At 46.4% G+C, this 20521-nt stretch overlaps 1 protein-coding gene across 1 annotated transcript; it reads left to right on the top strand.

Annotated features, from left to right (window-relative positions):
• Nucleotides 1-7139: 7139 nt before the first annotated feature.
• Nucleotides 7140-8189, top strand: LOC148137570 (uncharacterized). The gene has a single exon (XM_087982022.1). The coding sequence runs from the start codon at nt 7140-7142 to the stop codon at nt 8187-8189; it is 1050 nt and encodes a 349-aa protein (XP_087838148.1).
• The last annotated feature ends 12332 nt before the right edge of the window (nt 8190-20521 follow it).

The following is a 20521-nucleotide window of genomic DNA, read 5'->3' as shown; positions in this document are numbered from 1 at the left end:
TTAGCATCCTTGTGACTAGCTTACTCCATTCCCAGATACATTGTAGTTTCCCCATTTCTTAATCAGACTTATTGTGCAACATTATTATAAAAACTGGTCTCATCCTCAACTCTGGGAAGAGAAATCTGATCTGCCTGTAACAGACTGTCAGTTCCGTGTCAGCCTAGTCAATTTCTCTTCCAGCGATATCGCTAGCAATAAAGTGTTCATCAATTTCACTTTGAGCTGTGTTTTGTCATCTCTAACCTATTGGGAAAATTTCTCCAACAGTGTCCTTAATAAGTATGGACCTGTGAGGCAGGGAGGAAGTGGTCAAGCAAGGGACCTGTGGTTTACTAAAGAAGTTGAATCTCATGTCAAGAGGACGAAGGTGGCTTATGTTAGGATGAGACATGAAGGCTCAGTTAGGGCACTTGAGTTACATGTTAGCCAGGAAAGACCTAAAGAGAGAGCTAAGAGTAACCAGGAGGAGACATGAGATGTCATTGGCAGATAGGATCAAGGAAAACTCTAAGGCTTTCTATAGGTATATCAAGAATGAAAGAATGACTAGAGTAAGATTAGAGCCAATCAAGGACAGTAATGGGAAGATGTGAAGTCCAAGGAGATAGGGGAAGTGCTCAATGAATATTTTTCATCAGTATTCACACTGGAAAAAGACAATGTTGTCGAGGAAAATTCTGAATTATAGACTACTAAACTAGACGGGATTATGGTTCACAATGAGGAGGTGATAACAATTCTGGAAAGTGTGAAAATAGATAAGCCCCCTAGGCTGGATGGGGTTTATCCTAGGATTCTCTGGGAAGCCAGGGAGGAGTTTGCAAAGCCTTTGGCTTTGATCTTTGTGTCGTCATTGTCTGCAGGAATAGTGCCAAAAGACTGGAGGATAGCAAATGTTGTCCCCCTGTTCAAGAAATGGAATTGCGACATCCCTGGTAATTATAGACCAGTAAGCCTTACTTTGGTTGTGGATAAAATGTTGGAAAAGGTTATAAGTGATAGGATTTACAATCATCTAGAAAGGAATAAGTTGATTAGAGATAGTCAACATAGTTTTGTGAAGGGTAGGTCGTGCCTTACAAACCTTATTGAGTTCTTTGAGATGGTGACCAAACAGATGGATGAGGGTAAAGTGTTTGATGTGGTGTATATGGATTTCAGTAAGGAGTTTATTAAGGTTCCCCACAGTAGGCTATTGCAGAAAACACGGAGGCATGGGATTGAGGGTGATTTGGCAGTTTGGATCAGAAATTGGCTAGCTGAAAGAAGACAGAGGCTGGTGGTTGATGGGAAACGTTCATCCTGGAGTTCAGCTACTGGTGGTGTACCGCAAGGATCTGTTTGGGGCCACTGCTGTTTGGCATTTTTATAAATGACCTGAATGAGGCTATAGAAGGATAAGTTAATAAATTTGCTGATGACACTAAGGTTGGTGGAGTTGTGGATAGTGGTGAAGGATGTTGCAGGTTACAGAGGGACATAGATAAGCTGAAGAGCTGGGCTGAGAGGTGGCAAATGGAGTTTAATGTGGAAAAGGTGAGGTGATTCACTTTGGAAGGAGCAACAGGAATAAAGAGTACTGAGCTAATGGTAAGATTCTTGGCAGTGTAGATGAGTGGAGAGATCTTGGTGTCAAGAATGTGGTGCTAGAAAAACACAGCAGGTCAGGCAGCATCCAAGGAGCAGGAGAATCGATGTTTCGGGCATAAGCCCTTCCTTTTCCAGCACCACACTCTCGACTCTGATCTCCAGCATCTGCAGTCCTCACTTTCACCTCTCCAGAGAGATCTCTGTATTCAGGTACATAGATCCTTGAAAGTTGCCACCCCCGTTGATGGGGTTGTTAAGCAGGCATATGGAGTGTTAGCTTTTATTGGTAGAAGGATTGAATTTCAGAATCATGAGGTCATGCTGCAGCTGTACAAACTCTGGTGCGGCCGTCCTTGGAGAATTGCATACAGTTCCGGTCACCACATTATATGAAGGATGTGGAAGCTTTGGAAAGGATTCAGCGGAGGTTTACTAGGATGCTACATGGTATGGAGGGAAGGTCTCATGAGAAAAGGCTGAGAGACTTGAGGCTGTTTTCGTTAGAGAGAAGAAGGCTGAGAGGTGACTTAATTGGGACATATAAGATAATCAGAGGGTTAGATAGCCTTTTTACTTGATGGAGATGGCTAGCATGAGGGGACATAGATTTAAATTGAGGGGTGATTGATAAAGGACAGATGTCAGAGGTAGTTTCTTTACTCACAGAGTAGTGGGGGTGTGGAAAGCACTGACTGCAACAATAGTGGACTCGTCAACTTCAAGGGCATTTAAATGGTCATTGGATAAACATGTGGATGAAAATGGAACAGTGTAGGTTAGATGGACTTCAGATTGGTTTCACAGGTCAGCGCAAAGGGCCAAAGGGTCTGCAGTGTGCTGTAATGTTCTATGTTCTATGTTGTATGTAGTTCTGGAGACCCCACCCCAGGGAAAAGATCTTGTTTATTTACGCTATCTATGTCCTTCTTAATTTCATAAACCTCTATGAGGTCATTCCTCAGCCTTCAATGCTCCAAGGAACACAACACCAGCCGATTTAGCCTCTCCCTGTGGTTGAAATCCTCCAACCCTGGCAACATCCTTGTGAATCTTTTCTGAACACTTTTAAGTTCAACAACATCCTTCCAGAATTGCATGCAAAATTCCAAAAATGGCCTAACCAATGTTCTGTACAACTGCAATATAACTTCCTAACTCCTGTACTCCTGTAAAGGAAAGCATACCAAATGCCTTATTCATTAAATCAGAGGTAGATAGATTCTTGATGAGCAAGAGGTGAGAGGTTACCAGGGTGGGAATGTGGAATTATCAGGTTAACCATGAAAAAATTGAAAGGCAGAGCAAGATTGAGGGGCTGAGTGACCTCCTGCTCCTAATTAGTAGGTTTGTGTCTTTAGCATTTGATTTTCCTGAGGCCAGGGAAACCTCATCAGCCTGTTAATCGTAAGAAGAACAGGTTAAAAGCAGAGCCTGCCAATCTGACTGAAACATTGAAGTTACCAGTCTCTTGTTCCACCTCTGTAAATCCCAGACACTGGGGTGGTGCTGAGAGTCTGAAATGTCTGTTCGCTGACCAAAAAAAACACACCTGGATCATACAGTTAATACAGAGACTACACGGGCAAGTCAGAGACTAGCAATCCTACAGTGAGTAACTCCATCCACCCCTGACTCCCCAAAGCCTGTCCACAATCTGCTGCACCCTGTTTCGAGGTTGACAGTAAGACCTGAGTGAGAATGTTGGGATGAGGGGCTGAGAGCTGATTGTGACAGGGGAGGGGGTGGCTTTGTGCAACAGAAACGCAGCTTCAGAACCTGCCAGCCCAGAATCTCAGCTCGCAATCCTCACTTTGGGAAGTCCTGATTAAAGAATGGGTCTCAAATACTGCCCTCCCCAGCACCACCTCCCCCACTCCATTAAACCTTTATTTTATATTTAAGGTCTGTTCTGATCTTACTTGCATGGGTTCTAATTTATCCTGTCCCAGCCCAATTGGATTAATCTGTAAAAAAATGTGATAATTAAAGTACTTAAGCTAAAAATAAAACCTTTAAAAATAGCAACTTCCCCATTCTGTCTGTCTGTTTGATCCATCTGGTTCCTGTCTGTCTCAGAGACACACACTGGGCTCACCTGGTGACTGGTGGATATTCCTAGGCTAGATTCTCCCATTTGTCAGAATGTAGACATTGAAAAGCCCCTTTATTCTCCCGGGTGATATATCAGCCGCTGAAGCTGCCTCAGGTAAACTATGTTTCAGCTCCATATTTACCTTTTGTGCTGTCAACCATCACATGATGCCTATTACAGAACAAGCCCTGACCGACAGAACTGTCTGTTGATTATAACATCTTTTGTTTATCAAGGCAATATTGAGAGGAAGGCAGAGAGATATTAAATTGTGAATTGTGGTCAATTGTTTCCACTAGAGACACATCCTCCTCCATAGGCCCAGAAACCATTGCAGAAACAAACCAAAGTTAAAAATCACACAACATCAGGTTATAGTCCAACAGGTTTAATTGGAAGCACACTAGCTTTCGGAGCGACGCTCCTTCATCAGGTGATTGTGGAGGGGTCGATCGTAACACAGAATTTATAGCAAAAATTTGCAGTGTGATGTAACTGAAATTATACATTGAAGAATTGATTGTCTGTTAAGCCTTTCATCTGTTAGAATATAGTGATAGTTTCACTTCTTTCATGTGTAAATCACAAAACTCTTTTTTTTAAAGTTGCATTCTCGGGTTAGCTCTTAACTATGGTGATAGCTAGACAATGTGTTGAAGGTGTTAGCCCCCTGTGTTCTCTGTCTATGACCTGATGTTTAGATTGATTCCAATCTAAAAAGTGAAATAACAGAGTTTTACATAAATTCATGCAGTTTTTGAGCTCAGAGTTCGACATGAATCTATGTGGTTTTTGAGCAAAGTGCAATGTAACTTTGTACCAAAAAAATTCACCACACACAATATATATGTGTGCATGTGGGTCTTTGTCTGTCTGTGTGTGTGTCTGTCTGGGGTGGGGGTTGTGAGTGTGAGAAAGTGTGTGTGTGTGTGTGTAGTGGGTGCAGAGTGTCTTAAGTGTGTGAGGGGGTGCATGTGTGGGAATCTGTGTGTCTATAAGGGTGTGTGGGGGTGTCTGTGCGCGCGTCTGTGTGTATCTGTGTCCATGTGCATGTGAGAGTGTGTGTGTGTGTAGGAATATCTGTGTATGTGTGTGTAGTGCAATGGTGATCACCTGTAATGTGACATGAACCCAAGGTCCCGGTTGAGGCCCTCCCTATGGGTACCGAACTTAGCTATCAGCCTCTGCTCAGCCACTTTCCTCTGCTGCCTGTCGCGAAGTCCACCTTGGAGGATGGTCACCCGAAGGTCCGAGGCTGAATGTCCTGGACCACTGAAGTGTTCCCCAACTGGGAGGGAGCCCTCCTGTCTGTTGATTGTTGTGCGGTGCTCATTCATCCGTTGTCGTAGCCTTTGCTCAATTTCCCCAATGGACCATGCCTCAGGGCATCCCTGCCTGCAACGTATAAGATAGACAATGTTGGCTGAGTCACATGAGTACCTGCCATGTACACGGTGGGAGGTGTTCCCACACGTAATAGTGGTATCTATGTCCACAATCGGACACGTTTTGCAGCATCCACCGTGACAGGGTTGTATGGAGTTGTCCTGAGAGCCGGGCAGTTTTCTACGAACAATGATCTGTTTGAAGTTTGGCGGTTGTTTAAAGGCAAGTAGTGGAGGTGTGGGGAAGGTCTTGGTGAGGTGCTCATCTCAATTGATAATGTGTTGCAGGTCACGAAGAACATGGCGTAATATTTCAGCCCCTGGGAAGTACTGAACAACGAAGGGTACCCTGTCAATTGCAGCCCGTGTCTGTCTCCTGAGGAGGTCATTACGGTTCCTTGCTGTGGCACGTCGGAACTGGTGGTCGATGAGTTGAACATTGTACCCTGTTCTTGTGAGGGCATCCTTGAGTACTTCCAGGTGTCCGTCACGTTCCTCCTCATCTGAGCAGATCCGGTCTATGCGTAGGGCTTGTCCATAGGGAATGGCTGTTTTAATATGTTTTGGGTGGAAGCTGGAGAAGTGTAGCATTGTGAGGTTGTCTGTGGGTTTGCGGTAGAATGTGGTGCTGAGGTGTCCGTCTTGATGGAGACGCACGTGTCCAAGAATGAGACAGACAGTCAAGAGTAGTCCATGGTGAGTTTGATGGTGGGATGAAAATTGTTGATGTCACTGTGTAGTTTTATCAGTGACTCCTCCACTACTTGCCTTTAAACAACCGCCAAACCTCAAACAGATCATTGTTCGTAGCAAACTGCCCGGCTCTCAGGACAACTCCATACAACCCTGTCACGGTGGACGCTGCAAAACGTGACAGATTGTGGACATAGATACCACTATTATGCGTGAGAACACCTCCCACCGTGTACATGGCAGGTACTCATGTGACTCAGCCAACATTGTCTATCTTATACGTTGCAGGCAGGGATGCCCTGAGGCATGGTCCATTGGGGAAATTGAGCAAAGGCTACGACAACGGATGAATGGGCACCGCACAACAATCAACAGACAGGAGGGTTCCCTCCCAGTTGGGGAACACTTCAGTGGTCCAGGACATTCAGCCTCGGACCTTCGGGTGACCATCCTCCAAGGTGGACTTCGCGACAGGCAGCAGAGGAAAGTGGCTGAGCAGAGGCTGATAGCTAAGTTCGGTACCCATAGGGAGGGCCTCAACCGGGACCTTGGGTTCATGTCACATTACAGGTGATCACCATTGCACTACACACACATACACAGATATTCCTACACACACACACACTCTCACATGCACATGGACACAGATACACACAGACGCGTGCACAGACACCCCCACACACCCTTATAGACACACAGATTCCCACACATGCACCCCCTCACACACTTAAGACACTCTGCACTCACTACACACACACACACACACACACTTTCTCACACTCACAACCCCCACCCCAGACAGACACACACACAGACAGACAAAGACCCACATGCACACATATATATTGTGTGTGGTGAATTTTTTTGGTACAAAGTTACATTGCACTTTGCTCAAAAACCACATAGATTCATGTCGAACTCTGAGCTCAAAAACTGCATGAATTTATGTAAAACTCTGTTATTTCACTTTTTAGATTGGAATCAATCTAAACATCAGGTCATAGACAGAGAACACAGGGGGCTAACACCTTCAACACATTGTCTAGCTATCACCATTGTTAACAACTAACCTGAGAATGCAACTTTAAAAAAAAAGGGTTTTGTGATTTACACATGAAAGAAGTGAAACTATCACTGTTTTCTAACAGATGAAAGGCTTAACAGACAATCAATTCTTCAATGTATAATTTCAGTTACATCACACTGCAAATTTTTGCTAAAAATTCTGTGTTACGATCGACCCCTCCACAATCACCTGATGAAGGAGCATCGCTCCGAAAGCTAGTGTGCTTCCAATTAAACCTGTTGGACTATAATCTGGTGTTGTGTGATTTTTAACTTTGTACACCCCAGTCCAACACCGGCATCTCCGAATCATGACTACTATCGACACCACTAACTGCCGGCTTAAAGTGGAGAGGATCTCCAAGAAGATCGCACATATCGACACAGACATCAAGTTTCTACAGGAATGCAGGCAAGCAGGAAAGATCCCGAGTGGATTAGGGATCACGAACCCACTTAGGTCGACCTACAACACAGACCTCGCAGAGAGACTTTGCCACCGTACCTCTCGTAAACTTCTCAATCATCTCGTGCACCAACTCTACAGCAGGCGCCACAACCTTGAAATTCAGATGGAGTCCACACTCACAGCCTGCACACAGGATACATCAGTACAATTACGTGACATCGCCAAACAGACAAGGCAACAAAACTACACCACGTACATGCACGCCAAGAACAAAAAACTGGAGAAGCTTGGCATTCTCACCAGTAATAGCAAAGCCCGCCCTGGAACCACAGTAGACAACATTATCACTGCGGGGAAGTCTATTGTCAACTTATCGGACCACACCCTTCGACCAGAAGAGATTGAAGTCCTGAGGAGGGATCTCAACTTCTGCCCCACCACCAAAATGGACCCATTGGTTCTGGCAGCAGACACAGAGGAGTTCATCAGACGAATGAGACTCCAGGAATTCTTTCAAGGTGCCGGCAGTGATCCCACTGAGCCCACTGATGAACTAGAACAGTCATCACAGGGATCTGTAGAGGAGCGACCAAAGAAGGTGTCAACATGGATCCCACCGGAGGGCCGCTGCCCTGGGCTTGACATGTATGCTCAAACTGTCAGGAAATATATAAATGCCAGATTCATCAGCCGTACCTATAAGGTAGAGCAAAACATCACCCGTTCCCAACGCAATGCCATCCAGGCTCTCAAAACCAATCACAACATTGTCATCAAACCAGCAGATAAAGGAGGAGCCATTGTCATTCAGAATAGAACAGATTATTGCAAGGAAGTGTACCGACAACTGAACAACCAGGAACACTACAGGCAACTACCAGCTGATCCGACCAAAGAACATACCCGAGAATTAAACACACTGATCCGACCAAAGAACATATCCGAGAATTAAACACACTGATCAGAACTTTGGATCCAGTCCTTCAGAGCTCCCTACGCGCCCTCATCCCACGTACTTCTCGTGTAGGCGACTTCTACTGCCTTCCAAAGGTACACAAAGCCAACACACCGGGACGTCCCATTGTGTTGGGAAATGGGACCCTATGTGAGAATCTCTCCGGCTACATGGAAGGCATCTTGAAACCTATTGTACAGGGGATCCCCAGCTTCTGTCGCGACACTACGGATTTCTTACAGAAACTCAGCACCCGTGGACCAGTCGAACCAGGAACATTCCTCATCACAATGGATGTTTCCGCACTCTACACCAGCATCCCCCACAATGATGGCATCGTGGCAACAGCCTCAGTATTAACTTTGTACACTCCAGTCCAACACCGGCATCTCCAAATCAGAAACAAATCACTGTGTGAAATGTTGTTAGATCAAAATGTTCCCTTTTGAAAGCAGTATCCAAAGGAGACACAGTTATAGAGAAAACCCTCTGACAGCTCGCCTCAAACAGGTCAAAAATAGACCATATACCCCCGCCACCCAATCCACATCCATAGGCTCTTTACTGTATGCCAACCACACAGGATTAATGTGGACTTCACCCAGTTTTCTCATTTCCCCTCCCCCCAACCTCATCCCAGATCCAACATTGTAACTCGATATCACCCTCATGACCTGTCCTACCTGTTCATTTTCCTTCTCACCTATCTGCTCCAGACTCCTCTCTGACCGATCACCTTCTTCCCCCACCTTCATCTACCTATTACCTTCCCAGATACCTTCCCCAGCCTGACTCCCCTCCCATTTATCTGTCAGCCCCCCAGCCCACAAGCCTCATTCCTGATGAAGGGCTTATGCCCGAAATGGCGACCCTCCTGCTCCTCGGACGCTGCCTCACCTGCTGTGCTTTTCCAGCACCACTCACTCGCCTCTTCACTGTCTGTGTCATGTCACGTTGCTTAAAAGGGGAAACAGTCTTGGAGAAAAGTTTCAATTTGCTGATTATTTCAGTCTCAGCCTGACTCTAAAAAAGAGCCAGTTCAAACTTACAACTGTAAGAACAACCTACCACCTAAAGTCATCGCGGTAAGCCATCAACACACAGAGACAATACACAGATATAGAAATACAATAAGGTCAGAACGTTCCCAGCAGGCACTCACCTGTGGCTGCTGGGTCTAGCTTTTAGTGCAGTCATTCCATAACCTTCGAACATACCAAATTGTTAAAACAAAGCAGGTCAGTAGGAGTTAAGTAAAAACAATGACTGCAGATGCTGGAAACCAGATTCTGGATTAGTGGTGCTGGAAGAGCACAACAGTTCAGGCAGCATCTGAGGAGCAGTAAAATCGATGTTTCGGGCAAAAGCCCTTCATCAGGAATACAGGCAGAGAGCCTGAAGGGTGGAGAGATAAGTGAGAGGAGGGTGGGGGTGGGGAGAAAGTAGTATAGAGTACAATAGGTGAGTGGGGGAGGGGATGAAGCTGATAGGTCAGGAAGGAGGGTGGAGTGGATAGGTAGAAAAGAAGATAGGCAGGTAGGACAGGGCTGAGCTGGAAGTTTGGAACTGGGGTGAGGAGAAATGAGGAAACTGTTGAAGTCCACATTTTTTTTAGATTAGATTACTTACAGTGTGGAAACAGGCCCTTCGGCCCAACAAGTCCACACCGACCCTCCGAAGAGCAACCCACCCAGACCCATTCGCCTACATTTACTCCTACACCTAACACTACGGGCAATTTAGCATGGCCAATTCACCTAACCTGCACAATTTTGGACTGTGGGAGGAAACCAGAACACCCGGAGGAAACCCATGCAGACACGGGGAGAATGTGCAAACTCCACACAGACAGTTGCCTGAGGCGGGAATTGAACCTGGGTCTCTGGCTCTGTGAGGCAGCAGTGTTAACCACTGTGCCACCGTGCCACCCACATTGATGCGTTAGAGTGTGCACTATGTTGTCGGAACTGAAGCAGGGTGTGGTTAGAGAAAATATTCAGACAGGTTTAAATCCGCTAAAGAGCACCTCCCACACACCATCTCTGCAGGAGTTCCTTAGGGTAGTGTCCAAGGCCCAACCATCTTCAGGTGCTTCATCAATGGCCTTCCCTCCATCATGTTCACAATTATTGCACAATGTTCAACACCATTTGCGACTCCTCAAATACTGAAGCAGTTCATGTTCAAATGCAACAAGATCTGGACAATATCCAGGTTTGGGTTGAGATGTGGCAAGTAACACTCACAAAAGACATATGCCAGGGAATGACCAATAAGAGACAATCTAACCAATACCCTTTGTTACCATCACTGAATCCTCTACTGTATACATCCTTGGGGCTACCATTGACCAGAAATTCAACTGGACTCACCACATAAACAGAGTGGCCACAAGAGTAGGTCAGAGGTTAGGAATACTGCAGCCAGTAAATCACCTCCTGATTCCCCAAAACCTGTTCACCATCTACAAGGCGCAACTCAGGAATGTGATAGAATACTCCCCACTGGCCTTGGATAGCTGCAGCTTTAACAACACTTAAGAACCTTGACACCATCCAGTACAATGCAGCTTACTTGATTGGCACCACATCCACAAATATCCATATCTTCCAGCATAGCCGCTCAGTTGCAGCAATGTGTACTATCAACAAGATACATGGCAGAAATTCAAAGATCCTCAGTCAGAACCTTCCAAACCCACAATCCTTTCTATCTTGAAGGCCAAGGGCAGCAGATACATGGGAACACCATCACCTGCATGTTCTGCTCCAAGCCACTCATCGTTCTGACTTGGAAACATATCACAGTTTCTTCACTGTTACTGAATCAAAATCCTGGAATTCCCTCCCTAATGGCATTGTGGGTCAACCTACAGCACACAGACTGCAGAGGTTCAACCGGGCAGCTCACTTTTACCCTCTCAAGGCCAACTAGGGACAGGAATTAAATGCTGGCCAGCCAGCGATGCCCATGTCCTGCAAGTGAGTAAAAACAAACTCAGCTCTTGTACCAAAACTATCAACTTTGCTGGTTCGTGAGTTGAATCCAGGAATCTGATCTGGGCTACCTCCTTAAAATATTTTGAGGTGGTCTGGCTTGGTCCATAAAAGATTAGGGGCTCTTGTCAAAATTGATTCTACAATTCCACTTTGCGTTTAGGGTTGCTGGACACAAAGGTGGCAAGTGGTAGTGTCTTTTGTTCTTCGTGTTGAATTTAATTGGTTTTAAACAGTGCTTTGTGTAGTAATTGCTCTTTGAGTCACTAAGAGGTCTCTGGGGGAGGAAGAATGACTTTGGGGGTTTTATAAAGTGTGAGCAAGGAAAAGCAGTTAGAATTGGCAGATAGGCTGGAGTTGGGGGTTGGATCACCTGTGTGAAAAGGACAGGTAATTACAGCAATAATTTGGCATTTAGATTTGCTGGAAATGCCATCGGTATCTTTAGAAATGTCTTGAATTTAACTGCAGATGAAGCAGCTTGAACATGGAAAACAGTTTGAATTACAGGTTTATAGCCGAGGAAAGAGTCATAGAGTCATAGAGATGTACAGCATGGAAACAGACCCTCAGTCCAACCTGTCCATGCCGACCAGATATTCCAACCCAATCTAGTCCCACCTACCAGCACCCGGACCATACCCCTCCAAACCCTTCCTATTCATATACCCACCCAAATGCCTCTTAAATGTTGCAATTGTACCAGCCTCCGCCACATCCTCTGGCAGCTCATTCCATACACGTACCACCCTCTGCGTGAAAAGGTTGCCCCTTAGGTCTCTTTTATATCTTTCCCTCTCACCCTAAACCTATGCCCTCTAGTTCTGGACTCCCCAACCCCAGGGAAAAGACTTTGCCTATTTATCCTATCCATGCCCCTCATAATTTTGTAAACCTTTATAAGGTCACCCCTCAGCCTCCGATGCTCCAGGGAAAACAGTCCCAGCCTGTTCAGCCTCTCCCTGTTGCTCAGATCCTCCAACCCTGGCAACATCCTTGTAAATCTTTTCTGAACCTTTTCGAGTTTCACAACATCTTTCTGATAGGAAGGAGACCAGAATTTCACACAATATTCCAACAGTGACCTAACCAATGTCCTGTACAGCCGTTACATGACCTCCCAACTCCTGTACTCAATACTCTGACCAATAAAGGAAAGCATACCAAATGCCTTCTTTACTATCCTATCTACCTGCGACTCCAATATCAAGGAGCTATGAACCTGCACTCCAAGGTCTCTTTGTTCAGCAACACTCCCTAGGACCTTACCATTAAGTGTATAAGTCCTGCTAAGATTTGCTTTCCCAAAATGCAGCACCTCGCATTTATCTGAATTAAACTCCATCTGCCACGTCTCGGCCCATTGGCACAAAGAGAAAAGGAAAGAATTGCCTGAGCAGAACAAAATGAAAAGGACATAATTACCCTGGCAGAGGAATAAGAAAAGGGGAGGAACGTCCTAGTACAAGAAATGGAGAAAGAGAGAGGGTTTGAATTTCAGAAGTTGGAAATTAAAAATAAAAGAAAGTCAAAATAAAAGGATGAGGGTGAAGGTAGAAGGTAGGCTTAGTGAGGAGGATGGGGAGTGCTTATGCCTGGAACATTGACTCTCCTGCTCCTTGGATGCTGCCTGACCTGCTGTGCTTTCCCAGCACCACTCTAATCTTGACTCTGATCTCCAGCATTGGCAGTCCTCTTGGTCTCCAAGGAGGGTAGTAAGGATGAGCAAGTCCATCGGAGCCAAAGGCCTGGTGGGGATCTGTTTAAGTATTCATGAGAAGGATGTAGAAGCCTTTTTCATTTCTTTTGAGAAAGTGGCTAATCAAATGAAGTGGACAGCGACCACATGGGTTTTGTTGATCCAAACAAACTTGGTCGGTAGAGTTAGTGAGATGAGAAATGCTCCATTATGTAGAGTGAGTTTGGAGTGCCCAATGAAAAGTGAAGTGGTGGTAGGAGTACTGGACAAACTCACTGCTTCAGGGATACAATTTGTCCTTGCTCATGATATGGCTGGGTCACAGATAGGAGTGCTGCCTAATGTGGTTGAAAACCCAGTGGAAAATCAGGCAACTGAGATATTATAGGAATCATACCCTGGGATATTTCCTGACTCTATGATAACAAGGTCACAAAGCCACCAATTGAAACAGGAGGAGAAATCAAATAATAAAGATAAGGAAGTTGAAGTAGAATTATCAGAGACCATTTTTGATCAAATGGTTTAGCCGAAACAAGAACAGGTGGAGGACAAGGTGGATTTTTTTAGCTCAGAGAAATTAAATGAGCAACAACAGAAAGATGAAAATCTTAAGCAATTGATTCAAAACACATACACAGAAGAAGAATCTGAGTATATTCTTGATTGCTACTATCTTATAAATTATGTCTTGATGAGAAAATGGAGATTATCATATATTCAGGCAGATGAGAAATGGGCAGCAATTCATCAAGTTGCATTAGCAGCGGGCTATAGAAAGGAGGTGTTGGGGTTAGCACATGAATTCCCAGAAGGTCATTTAAGGGTAAGAAAACCTCAACCTAAAGTACAAAAACATTTTTACTGGCCTGGACTGCAAAAGAATGTAATTGATATATTTTTTTAAATTACATTACAGTGTGGAAACAGGCCCTTCGGCCCAACAAGTCCACACCGACCCGCCGAAGCGCAACCCACCCATACATTTACCCATTACCTAACATTATGGACAATTTAACATGGTCAATTCACCTGACCTGCACATCTTTGGACTGTGGGAGGAAACTGGAGCACCCGGAGGAAACCCACACAGACACGGGGAGAATGTGCAAACTCCACACAGTCAGTCGCCTGAGGCGGGAATTGAACCCGGGTCTCTGACGCTGTGAGGCAGTAGTGCTAACCACTGTGCCACCGTGCCGCCCGTATGTTGAACATCTTATCTGGCTGACACCAATTGTTACAGTTAACCTGAGAATGTAACTTTTAAAAAATATTTTGTGATTTACATATGAAAGAAGTGAAACTATCACGGTCATTCTAACAGATGAAAGACTCAACAAACAATCAAAATATTTTTCAATGTATAATTTCAGTTACATCACACTGTAAACTTTTGCTATAAATTCTGTACTCCACAACCACCTGATGAAGGAGCGGCGCTCCGAAATCTAGTACTTCCAATTAAACCTGTTGGACTATAACCTGGTGTTGTGCAATTTTTAACCCTACGAATCTCATAATATTATAGGCTTCTAACGAGTGTACCCTCTGCCTCTGCCACATAGAGCAAACAACCCATGTTTTTCTCACCCTGGTAAGTCTCTTCTAAACCATCACTAAAGCCTCCAAATCTTTCCTGTAATGTGGTGACCAGACTTTAACGCAATACTCGAAGTGTGGCCTAACCAAAGTCTCATAAAGCTGCAACATGACATTTTGACTCTGTAGCTGGAAATGTGTTGCTGGAAAAGCGCAGCAGGTCAGGCGGCATCCAGGGAACAGGAGAATCGATGTTTCGGGCATAAGCCCTTCTTCAAGAGTCCTGAAGAAGGGCTTATGCCCGAAACGTCGATTCTCCTGTTCCCTGGATGCTGCCTGACCTGCTGCGCTTTTCCAGCAACACATTTCCAGCTCTGATCTCCAGCATCTGCAGACCTCACTTTCTCCATTTTGACTCTGTACTCAATTCCCTGACCAATAAAGGCAAGCATGCAACATGCCTTCCTTACCCGAAGGTCCCTCAGTACATCAGTGCTGTTCAGGGTCTACCAGCATACTTTTCCTTAACATTTGATCTCCCAATGTGCATCACCTCATACTTACTCAGAATAAACTCCATCTGCCATTTCTCCTGCAACTGATCTCTAATCCCGCTGTATCCTTTGACAACCTTCTACATCATCCACAATTCCACTGATCTTTGTATCATCTGCAAATTTACTAACCTACCCATCTTCATTTTCATCCACGTCATTTATATTGTTGCGAAGTTGGTGTGCATAAAATTGTAAATTTGTAAAATGGCTGAAAGCATTGTATGGTCCCTTTAAAAGATGGTGTATTTTTCCAGTGCTTAGAGTTGAAGTGGATGTCTGAACAGCAGCTTAAAGTGCAGATACACACAGCGCACCCAAATTGAAACATTTTGTATCAATCGGTCAAGCAAAGTTTTTACCAAGACAAGAAGCCTTTTCAAATTTGGCCAATTGATTTAAGCCAAGCACTTAGCTACCAAGAGTCTATTAAATTTAAATATGATGGTTTTGACAACTTAGAGCCAATCTGATTGTGCAAAATTAAGGGTATAAAAGAAGGCATTTGAAAATTGGCAGAGAGCCAACTGCCATCTGCCCAGAGATAACAACTTTCAACTCTCAAAGAAAGCACCATCTAATTAATAAAAGTACTGTCACATTCTTAACTAATATTCCTGACAGCACAATTTGACGAAGGAGATGTTCCTGAAAGAAGATCAGTCGAGAGGGTGAGGAACATTCTGGAAGACGTATCCTAGCTGTAATTTTGGGTCTACACTCCATTGTTCTGTTATATAAGTGGCAATTGTATTTTATTGGAACAGTATATCATTAGGATTTTGTTTATTAGGGAATAATTAGTTAGAAGGGAATTGTTCGGTTTATTAGTTGTATTAATTTGTTCACTGTTGGAGTTAGATAAATAAATTGTTACTTGTTGATTATAGAGTGAGTGAATAGATTTTATTTCATTAAACCATTCCTTTATAACAGTTTATGGGGGTGAGAGGTAGGTTATACCACTTGACATACTTCTTTATCAGATTATGAGGTGAAGTGAGCCTCTCTGGGTGTTTTGGTTTTAGCTATCAGAGGGGGTTGACCACTACTTTTGTAACAATATATATCACAAAAAGCAGTTGCTCCAGTATGGCTCTCTATGGAACACCACTAATCACGGATCTCCAGCCAGAAAAACTCTCTTCCAACACTACATTCGACCTGCTATGGGCAAGCCAATTCTGAATCCATGCTGCCAAGTCACTGTGGATCCCAAACATCATAATCTTCTCTTGATGTAGGTTTTCTTGCTGAGTTGGAAGGTTCATTTTTAGACATTTTGTCACCATACCAGGTAAGATCTTCAGTGAGCCTTCTGATGATGCACTGGTGGTATAGCCCACTTTCTATTTATGTGTTTTGAATTTCCCAAGGAACCTTAACCTGAGCTACAAATATTCTCAAGACTCGCTATCTTAATCTTCTGGATGAGCCTATCATGAGGGACCTTGTTGAAAGTCTTATAAAAATTTATGCAACATCCACTGCTCTAACGTCAGCAATCAGCTTTGTCACCTCCTCAAAAAATTCAATCAAATTAGTAAGGCATGACCTACCCTGCACAAAGTCATGCTGACTTTTTCAAATTAGGCCATGCTTTTCCAAATACACATAAATCTATCCCTAAGAATCCTCTCCATTAGCTTCCCAACTACTGATGTGAGACAGGAGAAAGTGAGGTCTGCAGATGCTGGAGATCAGAGCTGAAAATGTGTTGCTGGAAGAGTGCAGCAGGTCAGGCAGCATCCAGGGAACAGGAGAATCAACGTTTCGGGCATAAGCCCTTCTTCACGAATGAGGAAAGTGTGTCCAGCAGGCTAAGATAAAAGGTAGAGAGGAAGGACTTGGGGGAGGGGCGTTGGAAATGCGATAGGTGGAAAGAGGTCAAGGTGAGGGTGATAGGTCAGAGTGGGGTGGGGGCAGAGAGGTCAGGAAGAAGATTGCGGGTTAGAAAGGCGGTGCTGAGTTCGAGGGATTTGACTGAGACAAGGTGGAGGGAGGGGAAATGAGGAAACTGGTGAAATCCGAGTTCATCCCTTGTGGTTGGAGGGTTCCTAGGCGGAAGATGAGGCGCTCTTCCTCCAACCGTCATGTTGTTGTGGTCTGGCGATGGAGGAGTCCAAAGACCTGCATATCCTTTGTGGAGTGGGAGGGGGAATTGAAGTGTTGAGCCACAGGTTGGTTGGGTTGGTTGGTCTGGGTGTCCCAGAGGTGTTCTCTGAAACGTTCCGCAAGTAGGCGGCCTGTCTCGCCAATATAGAGGAGGCCACATCGGGTGCAGCAGATGCAATAGATGATGTGTGTGGAGGTGCAGGTGAATTTGTGGCGGATATGGAAGTTTCCTTTGGGGTCTTGGAGGGAAGTGAGGGGGGAGGTGTGGGCGCAAGTCTTGCACCTCCTGCGGTTGCAGGGGAAGGTGCCGGGAGTGGAGGTTGGGTTGATGGGGGGTGTGGATCTGACGAGGGAGTCACGGAGGGAGTGGTCTTTACGGAACGCTGATAGGGGAGGGGAGGGAAATATATCCTTGGTGGTGGGGTCCGTTTGGAGGTAGCGGAAATGACGGCGGATGATACGCTGTACATGGAGATTGGTGGGGTGGTAGGTGAGGACCAATGGGGTTCTGTCCTGGTGGTGGTTGGAGGGGCGGGGCTCAAGGGCGGAGGAGCGGGAAGTGAAGAGATGCGGTGGAGGCCATCGTCGACCACGTCGGGGGGGAAATTGTGGTCCTTGAAGGAGGAGGCCATCTGGGTTGTACATTTTTGGAACTGGTCCTCCTGGGAGCAGATGCGGCGGAGACGAAGGAATTGGGAGAATGGGATGGCGTTTTTACAGGGGGCAGGGTGTGAGGAGGTGTATCCAGGTAGCTGTGGGAGTCGTTCGGTTTGTAGTAGATGTCCGTGTTGATTCAGTCGCCTGAGATAGAAATAGAAAGGTCGAGGAAGGGGAGGGAGGAATCTGAGACTGTCCAGGTGAATTTGAGGTCGGGGTGGAAGGTGTTGGTGAAGTGGATGAACTGTTCAACCTCCTCGTGGGAGCACAAGGCGGCGCCGATACAGTCATCGATGTAGCGGAGGAAAAGGTGGGGGGTGGGGCCAGTGTAGTTGCAGAAGATGGATTGTTCCACATATCCTACATAGCTGGGGCCCTTGCGGGTGCCCATGGTTATTCCTTTCGTTTGGAGGAAGTGGGAAGATTGGAAAGGGAAGTTGTTCAGTGTGAGGACCAGTTCAGTCAGTCGAAGGAGGGTGTCAGTGGAAGGGTACTGGTTGGTACGGCGGGAAAGGAAGAAGCGGAGGGCTTTGAGTCCTTCGTGATGGGGGATGGAGGTGTACAGGGACTGGATGTCCATGGTGAAAATAAGGCGTTGGGGACCGGGGAAGCGAAAATCATGGAGGAGGTGGAGGGCATGGGTGGTGTCCCGAACGTAGGTGTAGAGTTCTTAGACTAAGGGGGACAGGACCGTGTCGAGGTATGCAGAGATGAGTTTGGTGGGGCAGGAGCAGGCTGAGACAATGGGTCAGCCGGGGCAGTCAGGTTTGTGGATTTTGGGCAGGAGGTAGAAGCGGGCGGTGCGGGGTTGTGGGACTATGAGGTTGGCGGCGATGGATGGGAGATCCCCTGAGGTGATGAGGTTATGGATGGTCTGGGAGATGATGGTTTGGTGGTGGGGGGTGGGGTCATGGTCAAGGGGGCAGTAGGAGGAGGTATCTGTGAGCAGGCATTTGGCCTCAGCAGTGTAAAGGTCGGTGCGCCAAATTACTACCGCACCTCCCTTGTCTGCTGGTTTGATGGTGAGGTTGGGGTTGCAACGGAGGGAGTGGAGGGCTGCGCGTTCCAACGGTGAGAGGTTGGAGTGGGTGAGAGGGGTGGGGGAGTTCAGGTGGCGGTTAATATCGCGGCGGCAGTTGGCTATGAAGAGGTCGAGGGCAGGTAGGAGGCCAGCACGGGGTGTCCAGGTGGATGGGGTGTGTTGGAGGCGGGAGAAGGGGTCGTCAGAGGGTGGGCGAGAGTCTTGGTTGAAGAAGTAGGCGCGGAGGCGAAGGCGGCGGAAGAATTGTTCGATGTCACGCCGTGTGTTGAACTCGTTAATCCGAGAGCATAGGGGAATGAAGGTGAGGCCTCTGCTGAGGACTGATCTTTCATCCTCAGAGAGGGGTAGGTTCTGGAAGGATGGTGAAAACACGGCAGGGCTGGGAGCTAGGACCTGGTGTGGGGCTGGAGCTGGGTGTGGGGGCGGGGTTAGGGCTGGGGGCGGGGTTGGGCGTGGTGATGGAGATCGGCGAAGGGGCGGGGTTAGACATGGTGACGGCGATTGTCGTGAGGGTGGGGTTAGGCATGGTGACGGAACACGGCGGGGGGGCGGGGTTAGGCGTGGTGACGGAACTCGGCATGGGGGCGGAGACACATGCGGCGTTGTGGTCGTGTAGGTTAGTAACGTCACTGGGGACGGAAGTGGCTGCGGTGACCACAGAGACAGAGTTATTCCTCATAGCCGCGGAGGTGGCGAATCTGTCGGCGATTGTCTTCATGGCGATCGTGGAGGCAGATGTCTGAGTGGCGATCATGGAGGCGGTTGTCTGGGTGGCGATCGCGGAGTTTGCGACATCGGTGGGGGCAGAAGTGACGTCATCGTCCGCGGCGGCGGCGGCTATTGCCGCGGGCGCTGTAGCGGGCGCGTGTGTAATGGCGCCGGACTGATTTCGGAGGCCGATGGACGATTCTGGAACAGTTGAGGAATCCGGAGTGTGGGGGTAAGTACATGAAAGTTTTTGGTACTTACTGTCTTTAATTTCCGATATGGCTAGGAAGAACTGTTTGTTCAGTCTATGGATCCTTCTGTGGATGAAGAACAGTAGAGGTCCTTTACAGGTCTGTGAGAGTGTTGTCCTGAGCTGGGGTAGGTCGAGTTGCAGGGAATGTAGGTAGCGGCGCATGGCTGCAAGCGTGGAGCGGAGGATCCGGAGGGAGGCCCGTTGCTGGAGGCTTCGGATTTGTTGTAGGTACTGGTTGGGTCCAACTTTTGTTGGTTGGAACGTAGTCCGGAGTCCGTGCGAGATAAGTCGGTTCCGTAGGCAGGTGCTGAGGAAGGAGATGTGGCTGTGGTAGAGTCTGTTTGAGAATGTGGCTGAAGAGCTTCTGTGCAGGAGATGATTTGGGGTGTGCAGTGAGAGAGGGACTCACTGAAATCTTTGTAGAGGGAGGAAGAGAGCTTCTTCAAGGAAGGCATCCTTGTGAGAGGATTCGCAGTAGGTTAAAATCTTCGAGGAGAAAGTGAGGTCTGCAGATGCTAGAGATCAGAGCACCAGTCTATAGTTTCCTGGTTAAAACTCACACAATACCAGGTTAAATTCCAACAGGTTTAATTGGAAGCACTAGCTTTCAGAGCGCTGCTCCTTCATCAGATGGTTGTGGAGGACACAATTGTAAGACACAGAATTTATAGCAAACTTTATTTGCTATAAATTCTGTGTCTTACAATTGGATCCTCTACAATTACCTGATGAAGGAGCGGTGCTCCAAAAGCTAATGCTTCCA

This window comes from Chiloscyllium plagiosum, unplaced genomic scaffold, assembly GCF_037043375.1.
Source record: "Chiloscyllium plagiosum isolate Xiang-an unplaced genomic scaffold, Cpla_swu_hap1 HiC_scaffold_42, whole genome shotgun sequence".
NCBI classification, from domain to species: Eukaryota; Metazoa; Chordata; class Chondrichthyes; order Orectolobiformes; family Hemiscylliidae; genus Chiloscyllium; species Chiloscyllium plagiosum.
The sequence above is the reverse complement of the archived record's forward strand: the minus strand, read 5'-3'. Positions and strand labels throughout refer to the sequence as shown.